The sequence below is a fragment of the Bicyclus anynana genome, chromosome 18 (genome assembly GCF_947172395.1).
Source record: "Bicyclus anynana chromosome 18, ilBicAnyn1.1, whole genome shotgun sequence".
Taxonomy (NCBI): Eukaryota; Metazoa; Arthropoda; class Insecta; order Lepidoptera; family Nymphalidae; genus Bicyclus; species Bicyclus anynana.
In genome coordinates, this window is record NC_069100.1 from 10901980 (window position 1) to 10920082 (window position 18103).

Below are 18103 nucleotides of genomic sequence, written 5' to 3' on the forward strand. Positions count from 1 at the left end.
TAAGAAGCTTTCACTTAACTGTTGGATCAAGAGTCGGATACAGAAGGCAGTGATTCTGGAGACGGCGCGTATTGTGCTGAGGTTCCTCACTCTGGGGCCCTGACCATCGGTTGCTTGGGCACTCAAATGTCCCGCAGCGGGAGGGTTTATTTTTTTTTTATAAATTTTTAATAGTGTTTGTATTATATTTTTATATTGACATTGTTAAAAATAAAAGAAAATGAATTGTTTGTAAAACAAAAAAAACCCGTACCTTTGTATGGATATTTCTTTGGATGTTTGTTACTCTTTAACGCCGCAACTACTGAACCGATTTGGCTGAAATTGTAAACGAAGTTATATAATACCCTGGATTAACACTTAGGATTTTCATCCCGAAAAGTATATCTGAAAAACTGAATTCCACGCGGACAAATTCGCGGTCGTCCGCTAGTTATGCTTTATAATCATCCTTACATAAAAATACTTAACCCAGAATTAAATAATGTTTAATACATAATTATATATTAAATAATTAGGGTGTGTTTTTTTTTTATAAACTTAAGATTTATGTTTTATGCTCGCTTTAAAACACGAATGCTTATCAAATACTAGTAGACGCCGCGCGGTTTCACCCGCATGGTTCCCGTTCCCTTAGGAATACGGAGATAAAATATAGCCTATAGCCATCCTCGATAAATGGGCTATCTAACACTGAAATAATTTTTTTAAATCAGACCAGTAGTAGTTCCTGAGATTAGCGCGTTCAATCAAACAAACAAACAACCAGCTACAAACTTTTCAGCTTTATAATATTAGTATAGATATTATTCAAGTGGCACCGCCACTTCCATCGAACCCACGACCGCGTGTCATAATGGGTAGAACTATGACACGGCCGGCAAATATTTATAAAAATAATTATTAAAATCGGTCGAGCCGTTTCGAGAACACATATACGAATACATACGAGAATATTATACTCGTATATAGGCTTGATAACATCATTACACTGTATACCTATTTTCAAAATACATATAGTTGCAGAGCAATATGAAGAGGGGGATATATACGTAAAGTATTTTCGGTTGAGAGCTCAATGATCGGCAGGTTTGCAAATTAAACTCTATAATATGCATGTAATTACTTTATTATCTATGGTACGTACAACCTGTAAGAGTAAAAGAGACTGGAATAACTACGGTGGAGTGTTATCAAGTAGGTGGAAAAGGGATAGGTAGATGTAACAGAGGGGTAGTAATAACCCCCCCTTTTGTAGGGGGTGCAGATTATATTTTAATGCAATAATTCTACGTGATCATACCGCGTTTACGAGTGTTGAGTGATGCACATGAGATTATTCTTAAAATAATCAATCTGAAGATAATAAGTTTTAGAAATGAGATATAAGTCTTCAGTCTACAAAGCTAGGTTCTCTTCTTATAGGATAGAGATTCAGAGCTTAGAGTCACTACGCTGCTCCACTGTGGGCTTAAAATGACTGTCTCTGTAATGATCTCTATAATCAATAGTTTCAGAAACAAAAAAATGTGTGACGAACATAGTTAAATTATGTAGGGTAATAATTTAAGTATATTCTTAATGCTAAGTTTATTACAATTCAAAATACATAATTACAATACGAGTAATGTATTTTCCTTGAAAATGTTAAGATATCTCTTCAGAACTGAATCTCGTGTGAATGGATATAGCGAGCACTGCACAGATTAAATTTGTCGAAATACGCCGAGGTTTCCACGGGGTGAACAGCGTACACTCGAGATATTTGTATTCAACAACAAAATCTAACTCAGCGTTGTTGTTGGCAACACCAACTTTATTTTAATAACTAATTACGGGCGCCCGCCATTCCTGACAAATTTTGTTTCTACAGAGAAGATTTTTCTTCGGTATTCATTTTCTTGGGGATGCCGTCTTCAGTATTTTTTTTTATAACACAATTTACAAGTCATGTCATACGAACTACTTATAATTATTAGGTAAGTATATGATTCCAATATTTAACTATAATTAGATTTTTTCGGTATAAAAAATAATCTATGTTAACATATACGTTGCTTATTGACCTACTCTTCCTTCCACTAAAAGTACCATGAAAATCGGTTCAGCCGTTCCAGAGATTAGCTCGGAACAGACAGACAGACAAATAATATAAAAAAGTTTGTGTTTAGATATGTTGTAAGATCACTTTTTTAAGAACTTGATAAAAAATGGTTTTTCCTTCCTTTTGATAAGCCAGCATTTCATTTTATTTTTTCTACATCCGATACTTAAATGCCGTCTCGTGATAGCCCAGAGGAAATGACTCTGCCTTCGATTCGGAGGGCGTAGGTTCGAATCCGGTCCGGGGCGTGCACCTCCAACTTTTCAGTTAATGTGCATTCTATGAAATTAAATATCACGTGTCTCAAACGGTGAAGGAAAAAAATCGTGGTGAAACCTGCATACCTGTGAATTTTCTTAATTCTCAACGTGTATGAAGTCTGCCAGTCCGCATTGGGCCAGCGTGGGGACTAAGGCCTAACCCCTCTAATTCTGAGAGGAGACTTGTGCTCAACAGTGAGCCGAATATGGGTTGTTAATAATGATAGGTAGGTACTTAAATAGTAAGAGAATAAGAAATAATTTATTCAAATTAATACGACGAATTAATTGAAATATATAATTTTTAATTGGTGTCGCACTTTATTTTATGCTGAAGTTTATTATCGTATGCACTTTTTAAGGTAAAGGGAATGTAATTAGGTACCTACTTTTTATGCTATTGAGGGAAAATTTTTTAAGATAAAAAGCTAAAAAGACCTTACTTACTAGAGTTTAGGGAGAACTCGACGTGGGATTTCCTACTAAAACTATTTCGGTAACTAACTCCATGTCTCTACCTCACTGATACCGAGAGACTTCAAAATTTCTCTATTTCTGCTTCTTCCGTGTTTCTGCATGCAGTCATGCAGTTTTGAAAAGTGTTAGGTATAGATAACGTACCCACCCTTTTTGTACCGTTATCCCCCCTGCCCCTGTCTAGAAGCGTCCTCTGTAGATCTCCTTCTTCTTGGTTTATTGACTCCGCGCGCTCCTCTGTAGTTAGTGTCGTACATTTATTAAAAAACTTGTTTGTTAGTTAAACTAAAATTGATATACATATTCTATTCGATAACGAAACTTGTGATGATCACTGTACCGCTACCATGGAATAATATTCAATTATTAAAACCATAATACTCCCTCACAGGCCGCCCGGGACCAGCGCCATCTATACGACGCTTAGCTGACTTAGCCTTTGGGAATATTTTCAGCGCATTCTCTATAGAAACATAAAGGCACGTTTACTGTAAATTATTATTTTTTTGTTACTGAAGTAAGATATGATTTCATAGAAATGTTAATTACATTGTTATTAATTTGAAAATTAGTTATTAATTAATAAAAAATTTAATTTAATCAGTTAATTATAAACTCTATTCTTCAATAGATGTCGCAACATATGCGACATCTATTGAAGAATAGTAATAATCATGGAAGCAGCTTAGTCTACTCAACTACAGATGTCGCTATAAATTTTAACATTAAGATGAAGAACAATAAAAATATATTTTAATTTCATTAATTAATTTATAATATAAAATTACCAATTTTTTCAGAGTTGATGAAAAGAAAAATAAGATCCTTCGAATTAATTACCTGGCTAAGCACTTACATAATAGCTTGGCAGTTTGGCAATACTTATCAAACTGTCAGTGTCAACTTTTAATAAAATCAATAGAATTAGAAACTTCAACTTCAAGTTTGAAGTTTGAATTCGAAATTTGTGTTGTGTTTATCTCACCTCCAGTTGGGCCGGCAATTTTAATTTGCTATGATAAATTATTAAATTTGATAAAAACAATTCAAAGCTAACTACAGTGGTTATGTAAGAACAAAGCGTCGTTTCAATCACCATGGAGCATATATTTGCGCTCGGCGTGACTTGCATCGAAAACATTCAATATTGGTAAATAGACATTTCCTACGTTCGAAAATAATTCCGCAAAGCTAGTATTTTCATTAAAATAACGAAATTTGAGTTTAGGCGTGGATGTCTGCCGTATAAACAAGGCTTTTAGAACTTAGAAACCGTCACAAACAATACATTACTTACAGTACAACAAAACAGTACATTGTTGTTATTATTGATTGCATCATACAGCGTACCAAATAGCGGGTTATACATCATAATATACTAGAATGTATATAGTATATCGCAGTGGGAGACTTTTATTTGTTCATTATGCTATTTTTTTATATATTTCCTTGTATTTGTTGTGTAAATTTAAATTAAAAAAAGAAAAACATACATGGTATAGACAACATGCCTTAAGTAAAATTACCATGGTTTCATGAAGCCAAGTGTCTGGCAAATATATAACATCATTTCTCTTATTATGCAGATTAAAATATGAAAAAATATACTATATACTTAAACAGTTGAGAGTCTAGATCCTTAAAACCTGCTACCTCCGCTTATCCCAGTGGCGTGCACTTCATAGATGCATAAACGCAATGCATACCCTGAGAAGTCATTACGTACCTGAATTGGAGGAGGAATTCCTCATTTTGTACAATTTGTACCTATACTTCTATAGTGCATTCCTTAGTTAAAAACCTTGTGCACGCCACTGCCTTGGCCACCACGGTACAAACTCCATAATTGGCTACCATACTTACTTATGGTAGGAGCATGAGCTCTCTCTCTGTCTAATCAAAGTTAAAGTCACTGTCTTTTGGAACAGACACTCTTTTACTTTGTTCATTAGTTATAACTATACTATACCATAACATTGTGCTTTTTATATTCCAGGTTTGATGGATGGGACGGTTACATGGAGTTCATGAATAATTTATCCAACCCATACTTTGTTTTTGATATGGTTTTCCCGCTGGTGGCAGCGGTGGACTCTGTGTTTGCCTCACAACTGGTGCTATGCCTGGCATTTGGTGGCTGGCTCAATGGGATTATGAAGTGGTAAAGTATATTTCTGTTTCTAACATAAAAATATTTTACTTAATAAATGATCCTCCCATAAATATTTAATAATGTTCAGTACTTTTTAAAAAGACATAATTATTATTAAGTACCTTATTTATTTATTTATACAGTAAAAGGTCATTATTCGCGGGGGATAAGTTCTCTAAATTTGTCACGAATACAAGAACCTTGAATATGGAATGGTATTTTATATGGGATTATAAGGGATACATTCTTGGGTGACAAAATAAATATAAATAACAAATATATAAAGAAAAAACAATTAATTGAAGTTATTTATTAACTTCATCTTCAGTCTTAGACAATGTTTTGAAGTATTTTGTAATTTTTTCTTGCTTGACAGTTTTAAAAGCTTCTTTTAATTCAGAGTGATTTTAAGCAGTGGCATTTAAACCATCCATTTGCAATTTTGGCAATAGGTATTTGCAAGTTAAAGTTTAAATTTGCAGATTTTACGTCAGTTTCGTCAGTCAGATCCGCGAATAACGAAATATTTTGCTGCAAATATATGAATTGGGTCGCAATTTTTTAATCCACAAATAGTAAAAACGTGAATAAGGAGCTTTTACAGTATACACTTTGTTGCACAAAAGACAAACAATAATAAAGAAAACATAGTAAACAAGTATGTGCAAAGGCAGTCTTATTGCTTATAGCCAATGATGTTAAATATTGTTAGATGTGTTACTAGGTCATGAAAAATGAGGTGCTCAAAAGGGGAAATTTTCTTATCTCAATGTTAGTTGTGGTCAACAACAAACATTATTTAAACTAATAATACCTAAATATTGTCTTCAATGTCGAGTTGTGTGTTCTGGAAGTGTAAAAACTATAAATAATGGAATTAAAGACAAAATTGTGCACTCAGTGTAGTAGCCTATTATTCAGATCACTTTTTGCTGTGATTTTGTAGGGACATAATCAATCTATAGTATAAAATTATCATTGCTTATAGGAAACTCTGCCAGACAATCTTTGGATAAAGGAATTAACATATTATTATTCACCTTAGTGAGATTTTCAATTTGTTTGTAAAACAAATGTATATTGTTCATATTTACTGATACTTTTAACAGACAAACATACCTATTCTTTCGTGGACTTTTAATAAACACCGATTTTGTCATATTATGAAAAAATTGTGTAACTAATCATTGACAAACAGTTTATTAGTTTTCGAAACATCAGTATTTGCACTTTACTCCAGGTCCTGATCAAGTTTCTCGTTTCCAGGTGTATCCTAGAAGACCGCCCATACTGGTGGGTCCACGAGACCTCGTTCTATGACAACACGCATCGTCCGCTGCTGCGGCAGACCCTGCAGAGCTGCGAGACCGGCCCTGGCAACCCTTCTGGGCACAGCTTCACCGCCGCCTCCGTCCTCATACTCATTGTTATGTGGATCTCGCACGTCTTCAATGACAGGTGATCTTTATTAGCCTATTTTAACGCCCCCTATACAGGGCCCGACCTGCCTTTTTAAAGAAGAGATTCAGTGTTTAAATTCACAACACTGCTCAAATGTGACTGCTGAAAAGAGCTGTTAATAAACTTAAATAATAATAAATAAACATTTAATACTTTCATTTTAATAATTTTGACAATAAATGACAACCATTTATCTGTAACAGAAACACAAAAATATTAATTTACTTTATTATTAATACTGGCTGTTTTTGGTGCATTTGCCTAAAAAAAAACGCTGGTGCTCGCACTTCGCTATCTTTGTAAAAATCACAAGTGTGTCAAAATGTCATCAAATGGAAAACAGGCATGGATGCAAATTCATTTTCAGAAAGTGTGTTTACTTGCAAATGTGTTACAAAACGTTGTATGCGCTTTGATAATTACAGCTTCTGCTTCCTTGCTGCAGCTCGAGCCAAAGGCGAGATATTGCCTCGGCTGTAACTTTCAATTTACCGCACTTATATCATAATTTGCTATAGCAATCTAGCCAAGAAAAATAGCTAGAATACAGCATAATAGGAGATTTGTTAATGGACTTACTCCTTCTGATGACCCATAACCTCTAACCAACAGACGAACGGCTCAATGTCGAATGACAGATTGCCGAGTAACAGTATAAGAGAAAGAAGAAGAAAAAAAAAAAATAGCACATTGCTTAAACTTGTAGTATTGATTGGTTGCAGGAAGTGGCAGGTGCTGTGGTGGAAGCAGGCGGTGTACCCGCTGTTCGGCGCGCTGCTCGGCTCGGTGATGCTCGCGCGCCTGTTCGTCGCCACGCACTTCCCGCACCAGTGCCTCGCCGGCGCCATCATGGGTAATGGTTATATTCTTCTACAAGACAAATATAACATATATTACATAGGGAACTAACCAAGAAAGATAATACTATTGATATATTATATATTGATATAGTGATAAGTTTAAGTCCAAAATAATTAATACTATTAAGAAGAGTTCTGTTTAATAATCCGCCTTTCATGTGTCATTGGTTGTGTAACCCATGTTTATCTAATTGTTAGTTTTGTTTTAAGTTTGGCTATATTACTTTTGGCTTTAAGTTACTTAATAACCTTGAGTTTAGTTGTGAAATTAACAGTTTTCTTTTAATTTTTAACTAATTCCTAGTGTTTATTGTTGTTTTCTTTTCTTTTTCTCTGTTTTTAATTTGTGTAAATTTATGTAAATTAATTTTTTAACACTTAATTTTAAATTGTTAGTACGACCTACACTTTATGCATGGTGTTGCTACTTTTAAGTAAAGTTAAAAATACTAAATATATATATCCGTAACGTTTAACTAAAATCAGATCTTTAAAATGTTAATTCCAGCAGCTACAGCATTGAAAAAACTGATACAAGATGAAAATTTTTGAAAAAACCGAAAAAAAACTTTGTCACCCTAGGGAATTTTGACAAGTCATATTTAACAAAACTGAAAGTAGTAGGGTGCATGATTCTGACCGGATTTGTACCTAGGCGCTTAATATAAGGCATATCCACTGGGCTATTGGGGCTCTTCAAACACTTAAGCTGCATGAAATAAAGATAATGTTGCGTCAGGTAGATAAATAGATAGATAGATAGATATTCTTTATTTGCATACCACAATGATAAATACAAGTGAAATAAAAACATATTAAGAACAGATCAGCATACAAAAGGCGGCCTTATCGCTAAGTAGCGATTTCTTCCAGGCAACCATCGGTTTAGGAAAACTTAAGGACATCAGCAGGTGGCGTAAAACAAAAATAACCATAGTATTAGTAATACACATAATACAAATAATTTACATCCTAATACATACACAATATTACACAAATACCTACAATAATGAATAAAATACATATCAAAATATACTAATAAATATATTATAAAGTCATATTGAAGAGAAATAATAGATACAGATTGTCCTTACTGCACCAGATAGTGAGTCTTTACGGCAATTTTAAAAATGTCCAGTGTCTTTGATTGCCTGTCAGGTCTGTTGTTGGCGCCGGCGCTGTGCATCTACGTCACGGACCCCTTCATCTGGCGCTATGGCTGGCACCGCGACAACGACCCCGCAGCGCTGACGCTGCGCGAAGGCACCGCGTGGCACATGGCGGCGTCCGTGATCGCTGGCATCCTCTCCATCATCGTGTACGCCGTGCTCCAACTGTGCGGCATCGAACCCAATGCCACTGTCATACTGGTGAGCTTGCACTTAACATGATTTGCAGGACACCCATACAGAGATAAAGTACACGACAAGACCAATCGAACAAGCCCAAACTCGATGGGATTCTGACGTTTAATAACGAAGTTCCTATGGCCATCTTCAAGCTTCTTTAGATCCTGGATGATACTATCTAAAGCACTCGTCAAAACTAATTAAATTACGGCGTTCCTATGGTCACCTTCCAGCTCCATCATCAAACTCTGGGTAGGGATACCTAGAAACATAGTATTCAAAACAAATCATATGAGCTCCAACACTATGGGATTAGGTCATGTTTTGAACCCTGCGCTGTTCATCTGACGCTGCGCGAGGGTATCGCTTGGCACATGGCGGCGTCCGTGATCGCTGGCATCCTCTCCATCATCGTGTACGCCGTGCTCCAACTGTGCGGCATCGAACCCAATGCCACTGTCATATTGGTGAGCTTGCACTTAACATTATCTGCAGGACACCCATACAGCGATAAAGTACACAACAAGACCAATCAAACAAGCCCAAACTCGATGAAATTCTGACGTTTAATAACGAAGTTCCTATGGCCATCTTCAAGCTTCTTTAGATCCTGGATGATACTAAGGCACTCGTCAAAACGACTTAAATTACGGCGTTCCTATGGTCACCTTCCCGCTCCATCATCAAACTCTGGGTAGGGATACCTAGAAACATAGTACTCAAAACAAATATGTGCTCCAACACTATGGGATTATGTCATGTTTTTAATCCCGCGCTGTTCATCTACTGACACTGGTCGCGTCGTGGTCAGAGTGAGATTGCACTTTACCTGGTCTCCACCGGGATAACAACCCAGACAATGACATAGTAAAATTTACTCAACAAGACCAGTCATACGAGCCCAAACACGATGTGGTTGCATCGCTTAATTACAGAGTTCCTATGACCACTTTCCAGCTTCATCATCGGTTCAGCTTTTTTTTTTATTCTTTACAAGTTAGCCCTTGACTACAATCTCACCTGATGGTAAGTGATAATGTAATCTAAGATGGAAGCGGGCTAACATGTTAATAAGAAGATGAAAATCCACACTTCTTTCGGTTTCTACACAACATCGTACCGGAACGCTAAATCGCTTGGCGGTACCAGCTAGACCGGGACCAATTAAGAAAACCTCAATCTGTCCAGCCGGGGATCGAACCCAGGACCTCCGTCGTTACATCTACCGCGCATACCACTGCACCACGAAGGCCGTCAAATCTTAATATTGCATTGTCACGATATACATATGCAAACTTTCAAGGTTTGATTTCCCACAGACAATTGAACTTAATTAAAGCTTCTATATCACCGAGAGAACAAAACACAAAGGAAATAGACAGGAGAATATGCAACACCTGGAAAAGCTACTGGTCCCTTAAGGAGCTTATGAAAAATAAAGATATCCCTATATCAGACAAGTCTAAAGTATTCAACACCTGTATCTTGCCATGCTTAACCTATGGTTGCCAAACCTGGGGTTTGACTGAGAAAAATATTATGAAACTGAAAACATGCCAAAATAATCTAGAAAGAAGCATGCTTCATATAAAAAAACAAGACAAAGTCAGACTCTCTACTATCCGAAGCAAGACCAAGGTCAGAGATGTGGCAGTAACAATTAAGAAGCTTAAGTGGAAGTGGACAGGACGCTTCATGCGGGATAAAAGGGATAAGTGGACCAGGGATGTGACAGAGTGGTATCCTAGGATGGGAAAAAGGAAAAGAGGTCGCCCCTGCCAAAGATGGGAGGATGACCTCAGACAGACAGCAGGAGACACATGGAGAAGGAAAGCAAGAGATAGAGAACTATGGAAGTGTCTGGAGGAGGCCTATGCCCGAGGGCAAGCTGAAGAAAAGAATCAGTGTCAATGATATATTACAATAATATTATGTTTATAAAATTCAGTAAATAAAGGCTTTTATTATTATTATTATAAAGCTTGTAAAACTGGATTATTTTGCAGGCCCACCGCTGGTGCGTCCACACCGAGACCATCCGCTTGTCTACTACCCCGCTGTTCGCACTTGTGCAGTGCGCCGGCAACATGCTGGGCTGGGCCGTCGGCTGCACACCCGCAGTGTCTCAGTAAATATATCTATATTTGTGTCCTTTCCACATAATGTATATCTATTGAAGATCGGTCTAATTTTTATTCTTTACAATAAAAATTAGACCGATCTTCCCGGGGGACCGGGGTTTTTTTTTTTTTATTCTTTACAAGTTTTTGTTACACTTTACCTGGTCTCCACCGGGATAACAACCCAGACAATGACATAGTAAAATTTACTCAACAAAACCAGTCAAACGAGCCCAAACACGATGTGGTTGCATCGTTTAATTACAGAGTTCCTATGACCAGCTTTTTTTTTATTCTTTACAAGTTAGCCCTTAAATCCCAATCTCACCTGATGGTAAGTGATGATGTAATCTAAGATGGAAGCGGGCTAACTTGTTAGAAGGAGGATGAAAATCCACACCCCTTTCGGTTTCTACACGGCATCGTACCGGAACGCTAAATCGCTTGGCGGTACGTCTTTGCCGGTAGGGTGGTAACTAGCCACGGCCGAAGCCTCCCACCAGCCAGACCTGGACAAATTAAGAAAATCTCAATCTGTCCAGCCGGGGATCGAACCCAGGACCTCCGTCTTTATATACACCGAGCATACCACTGCGCCACGGAGATCGTCAAAACCTATTACTCTATGCATCTCCCTAAACTTTATGCTAAAGTACTACACCCCCTTATCCCAACTCAACTACAATGGACAAAAAAAAAACAAACAATGAAAACTTTAATAGACTTTATTAATCGTTTACAACGTATAATAATAACCATTAGTGAGAAACATTGGGCCTTCATTTTATTAACCAATTTATCAATGGGGATGATGACTAGGTTTGAATAATGATTTTTATGATACATTCGTATAAATAAGGTCAATGTTAACTAATTTATACATAAAAAGCAAAGATATTTGCAAAATAAATGAGATTATAAAATTTCAAAATCTATTAAAAATCTTTTGTCATAAATCTGTTTATCTTATATACAAGAAGATGATACATAGACTATACCAGTTTATTTCTTTTCCAGGTACCGCCATTACACTAAAAACAGATCTTTAATTTTAGCGTTCTTTGCGACCGCAGTGTCGATGTTTCTCTTGAAGAAAGTGGATGAGAAGATCGAACTGTTCACAGGAATGACGTACTACACCCTTATATATTTAATTAATGTCATAAAACCGGCTTTATTTTTGAGGGTAGTACCAAAAGTAGCTATGTGGCCATACACGAGGAAATCGAAGAGAGACTAAAAATATCAATACGATTTATATGACTGGATTGGCTACACGGTCACCGTTCTTTGCACGGAACAAAAAAAAAGTAAAAGAGAAAAAAAACTGCTATATTTAAAAAAAAAATGTATATATGTGATGGTTATGGGAGTTTAACGCTTTTTACCACATCCCAAAGAAACCCAACGTTTTCATTTAACATGTGGTGTGGTTTCCTCTGGTGCGTTACGAGGTTTTTTGATCTCATACTAAAACGTTATGTGTGATACGAGGTCCATCAACCTCGTAGCTCTTGAAGACGCTAGACTTACGAGGTCAATTGACCTCGTACCGCAGCGAACGTGTTAAGAAACAGAGAATAGCGCAACAAATAAACCATAGACAAAAAATGAGAACATCCTCCTTTTTTGAAGACGGTTAAAAGAAAAGAAAAATGTCTGCGGTTCAATCGGCTGACTAAAGTTTATTCCTTATATTTTAATCCTTTAACTTTCATCAGGAATATATGTTTAGTCTTTGTTAACATTAATTTTACTCACCATCCTAGTTGAGTACCAAAACATTATTAAATCTATTCTTTAGGGATAAACTATAAAAAATAATAAATATACTGTCGTAAAACACAATTATATTATTACTAGCGGACGCCCGCGACTTCGTTCGCCCTTAAACCTCCTTAATCCGGCCCTGTCTCAAAATCCGTTCTTAGTGAATACCTACTAACTATAAACTACCTCCCTGCCAAATTTCATCTTTGTGCGTCAAGCGGTTTTCGAGATTTCGTGATGAACCTTTCGCATTTATATATTAAGATGATGAGAGGGCCGGATTAAAGAGATCTAAGGGCGGACGTAGTCGCAGGTGTTCGTTGGTTATATTAGATAAATTAGGGTAAGGTTGCCTAAAGTCCATGGCGTATGTGGTGACCCTGCAGTATTATTTCCCTAAGGGGTACGACTTAAGAAACCTTACACTACTTTATAGAAAATAACATTGGGTGTGTACCTTTAACTCAGACCAATTATAGAAGGACCTGTATCGCACGAACAAAATTGTCTGTCATTTTCTGAGGAAAACGAGCTTAGATTTTGTATATATCTTATACTAAACTAGAAGTTTTCGCCCGTTTTTTACACAACTCAATTACACAAAAAAGTATTTTTACGGAGCTCATTAACCGACGAACACGATTACAACTATTTAACATCGATTCTGTAGAGACAGTTTTTATAATCGCATTAGATCGTTGATCATATACTTTGACAGAAAAGTAACGTCTAGCGAGGCAGGTCCTATACAATAATTGGTCTGAGACCTTTAATTATAATAAATAAATAATAAATATAACTTTTCGACTGTATCTATGTTTATACCAAAAATACGAGATGATTATACGAGTATGTATTGCTGTATGGCGATTATTGATAGATAATATTTTAACATTTATCTGTGTCTGTATCTTTAAAAACTTTCATATTTTCTTATACCAATGTTGCAAACATACTGTCATATATTTATTTAAAAAATAATTAAAAAAATAAACGGGAATAAAGAAAATTGAATTAAGTATGGTATTATACTTTCAAAAATAATATGCATTTAGTGAAAATTTGTTACTCTAAAATTACAAATGGACACTTCAATTTTATTTATTTCTATAATTGACTAGCGGACGCCCGCGACTTCGTCCGCGTGAATCTTTATGTAAACTTTCAACTACTCCTACCCTACCCTATCCCTACCCCTATCCCTTCAATTTTTAATTTTTTTCTGTCATAAGAACCCTTCTCCTGACAACAACAAACACACAAAAAAAAGAATTGTGAGTTTAGCCGTTCACGCGTGATGGCGTGCCTTTAAGGATTAATTTTTATGTAGATAGGTGTATCTTAAAATATGTATATTTGCAACATCGGTATAGACCGCGCCTAACTTCGAGTATGCTCTGAACACGAGGCGTATAGTTGCGCAGTAAACTCGGACTACATGCCTAAGGACCTGCCTCGCTAGACGTTACTTTTCTGTCAAAGTATATGATCAACGATCTAATGCGATTTTAAAATTGTGTTCGTCGGTTAAAGAGAAAGAGTGAATAGTGTAAAACACGGTTAATAATGTCTAGATAATATTAGTATATCCTGCACCGGCAAGAGAGGCATTGATGGACGAACGTGTGAACGTGGGCCGAGGCGAAGCCGAGACACACATATGTAAGTCCATCAATGCCTAGTTGCTGCCAAGGCTTGTATAGTACTTTTCTCAAATAATGCGCGGAAATTAAACTAAGTAGTATAATTCAGAACCTTCATTTGAAAATACAATTATTGAATGTACAATTCTTATGTGGATTTTCCGGGAATTATGTTGGTTTGACATAATTCTAACGAGCGTGATTCTGAATTTCAAAGTTTTGATGGGAAGCCGATGGTCGGGATAAGATGCTTTCGTTACTTTTACGTGTACCTAATACTATTTTAAAACCAATGTCGAAGTTGACGAACAAGTAATAACAATAGTTTATTACGCGATAAAGTATTTTTTTTTTCACTAAACTGAAATTTAAATGAGACCTCTTTGGTCTCCATGTTGCGGAGTAGTAGATCGTTCCATTTTTAGTAATTTATTTGGCGGCTAAACACGACCGATATGGATTTTTATACAACTATTGCCGGCAGCTGCCCGACCAGTTCGATTTATCTCAAAGAAGGTCGTCAAAATAATGCTCAAATTTCCAAGCATGTTTGAGAAAAGGAACCTAATCTAAGCTCGTTTTCCTCAAATAATGACAGACACTTTTGTTCGTGAATTTGGATGCGATACAAACGCATGTATCCATCGGCAATCCTTCAAAGCGCTTGACATCGGTCATCATAGTAGGGGGTCGACGATTATTGCGCCATTCCAGCACCCCAACGTCTATCGTCTCTTCGAACTGTAATAGCTACGCTCTCATAGATTAGTTCGAAGAGCTGCGCAGTGTCAATGCAATATCTATGATATAGATATCCAGTGGCGTGCATTTCATACATGCATTAAAGTACTGCATACCCTAACAAATATTTTGTTAATGCTTATACAATGCTCATAAGCCCAGTTCGGTTAAATTGTCTTACTAGTGCATACCCTGATCAACAACCTTATACACGCCACTGATCATAGCGGACTCGAAGTTTGGCGCATACTAATATACCACTATAGCTATTTGAATATATCGGTACATGTTTAGCGTCTCCTGGGCCTGTAGCCATGTGGCACGTCGATTCTATTTCTACAAACGCTAACGCTTCGAAAAATAAAAATGTATGTGAATGACATCTACCCAGAGGTCAGAAAATTTAATTATGTATGTACGACATTCACTTTCGACGGGTCACGTGATTAAGTTCGGATCTGTCATTCCCATACATTCTGTTAGTTTTCGAAGCGTTAGCGTTTGTAGATCGACGTGCCAGATGGCTAAGGCCCCGACTCGAAAGACGCGTAGTGCACTATTGGTGTTAGCATTTTAAGACCTCTAAGGAAATTGTATTTATTTTTTACTACCTACATAAAATACCTATATTTTCTGTGATAATAGTACAAAGTACTACGCACTCGATTTAATATTATTTACTGTGTAATTTTTTTGAGCCAAATATTATTTCTATTAAAATAAAATGAAATACATACATACTTCCTGAATTTTATTTATTACTAGCTGACTCGGCAAACATTGTACTGTTTCATTAGTTTGTCATACAAAAACAAAAAAATTCATAAAAATTGGTCAAGCCGTTTCTGACGAGTTGGGTTACAAACATTGTGTCGTAAGATTTTCATATACATACTAGCGGACGCCCGCGATTTTTTCCGAGAGAAATTCAGTTTTTAACAAATCCCTCGGAAACCCTGGATGTTTCCAGGATGAAATCAACCTATATTTTCTTTATTATTATCTTCCAGTGAAAGTTCCATTAAAATCTGTTCAGCCTTTCCAAAGATACGGAGAAAAGGAGATTAGAGCATAGAGCCACTGGGAAGTCCTTACAATATCCGGCAGTGGAAGTCCATCGGATGATGACGATGATGAATCTGTATAGATTTATTGTTTAGCAATATTTACATTTAGTTCCTTTTTTTAATTTTATATAAAAGTTAACCCTTGACTAAAATCTCACCTGATGGTAGGTGAGTGAAAATATCTCAAACTTCGAACCATGGACCTTATGATCCGAAACCATATAGGCTAATTTAACATTAACATTTGAACAGATATATTAAGTACTAGCGGACGCCGTGGAATCCAGTTTTTCACATATCTCGCGGTAATCATGGATTTTTCCAGGACGAAAATCCAGACTTAAATCTATATCAATTCTAAATTTCAGCCAAATCGCTTCAGTAGCCGAAGCGAAAAGGAGGAACACACACACAAACTTTCGCAATGTGATTTGTGTGATAATGTAATGCGATGTGATTAGATATTCTATGTAACAAAGTAAATACTTTATTCAAAACGGTTACGAATGTATAAATGTTATTTTATTAATAAGTGCGTGGGCTATTTAACGTAAGTAATTAATTTTCTTTTCTTTTTTATGCCAGGTTTCATAGTGAACTATTCTCTATTGGAATATGTAGTTAATTATTATTATATTGTATTAAAAATTTAGAACGTTTAACGGGTCAATTTCTCACTTTGAAACAGCGATTTGAAAAATTTGCGCTTTCCTTTTTTATGTGGTGCGTTTCCTTTTCGGGCGATCTTAATGTCGTTGGATATGTCTTTGGGAGTCGCGGGATTTTTATTGCATTGACAGCTTAGTCGTATCTTGCCTGAAGAGAATTTATTCCTCTTTTCATCTGATATATTGTCTATGGATTCATGGGACATTGTGCATACACGCGGGCCCGGAGATGCGTTTGTATTTGACATCGATTTGGTAACTAACTTGTCACTTGATTTTTTATTTGCAGATTGTTTCGAGACTTTAGTGTCTATGGAATAAGATGGACATTCTTTAATTTGGTTAAAGTCGATTTTCCCGTATATATCATCACAACATTCGTTGCTTGCTGTGGTTTTGACAGATTCATCTGATTTCTTCATGTCTTTTCCGGGTCTGACACTTTTTGATCTCGATTTCTTTTCGATTTTTTTCGTCTTCTTATCTGGTGCTATGTTTCTAATATTAGATTTTTGTTGGGGGCTGGCCGTTTCGATTCTGTAAGGACAAATTTGATTTTTGTGGTATATCTATAATGTATATACCTACCCTACCTACTTATGATACCTATTGATTCGCTTGATGTGTATGGACTAACGAGTCCACCTTGTGGGAGTTCAACCAACTCTGAGAAGTTATTAAGACTATGTCTTATGTTATGACTTTGGTTCTTCTGCGGGTCTCTTCATTTCTGATTCTATCACACAGACATACACCGAGCATAGCTCGTTCCATCGCATGCTGTGTGACTCTGAGCCTTCTTATGAGACCCATAGTAATGCTAGCCTAATGGTGATGGAAGAAAAAAGGGGTAGATAGGTTATACGCGAACCTCAAGAGGCACCTTAAAACTGTGCTAATTAGCAAACCTGAGCGCTGTTGACAACGCCGATGAAATAGTTTCTGTGTGCCAGTTGTAAACATCGAATATGGTAAAGCCTCGAGTCTCTTCTCAGAATGAGTGGGATCAGACCAATAGTCCACCACGCTTGCCCAATGGGGTTTGGCAGACTTCAAACACTTAGAGAATTAAGAAAATTCAGGTATCCTATGTAACCTATCCATCGGCGTATCTTGGATTATTTCCAAGGGTGGGCCCAGCCCCACCTTAAGGGACCAGCTCCTGACATACCGCTGAACAGAGTTGACACTCATTATGGAAAAGTCGTTTACAATGTTTGTGGACGCTGGCCTCTGAAACGTGTCGACTGATTTTATTGATTTTTCTTTGTAGGCTTAGGAGGATATTTTGTATTTTGGCGTCCATCATAGAATTAAAAATCGGTAGCCCATAATTCTAGAGTAGGCACTGGACCATTCTAGGGTGGGCCCGGCCCACCCGGCCCACCCGCTATATTCGCCTATGAACCTATCTACCTCTTTGTTCTTCTA

General features: G+C 36.6%; 1 protein-coding gene across 1 annotated transcript; it reads left to right on the plus strand.

The window, feature by feature from the left end:
• The first annotated feature begins 3807 nt into the window (after positions 1 to 3807).
• On the plus strand, positions 3808 to 15677 carry LOC112051678 (glucose-6-phosphatase 2). The gene is made up of 7 exons (XM_052886972.1): positions 3808 to 3991; positions 4838 to 5002; positions 6260 to 6451; positions 7177 to 7307; positions 8473 to 8684; positions 10670 to 10791; positions 11801 to 15677. The coding sequence occupies exons 1-7, from the start codon at positions 3939 to 3941 to the stop codon at positions 12021 to 12023; spliced, it is 1098 nt and encodes a 365-aa protein (XP_052742932.1). The 5' UTR covers positions 3808 to 3938; the 3' UTR covers positions 12024 to 15677.
• Positions 15678 to 18103: the final 2426 nt, after the last annotated feature.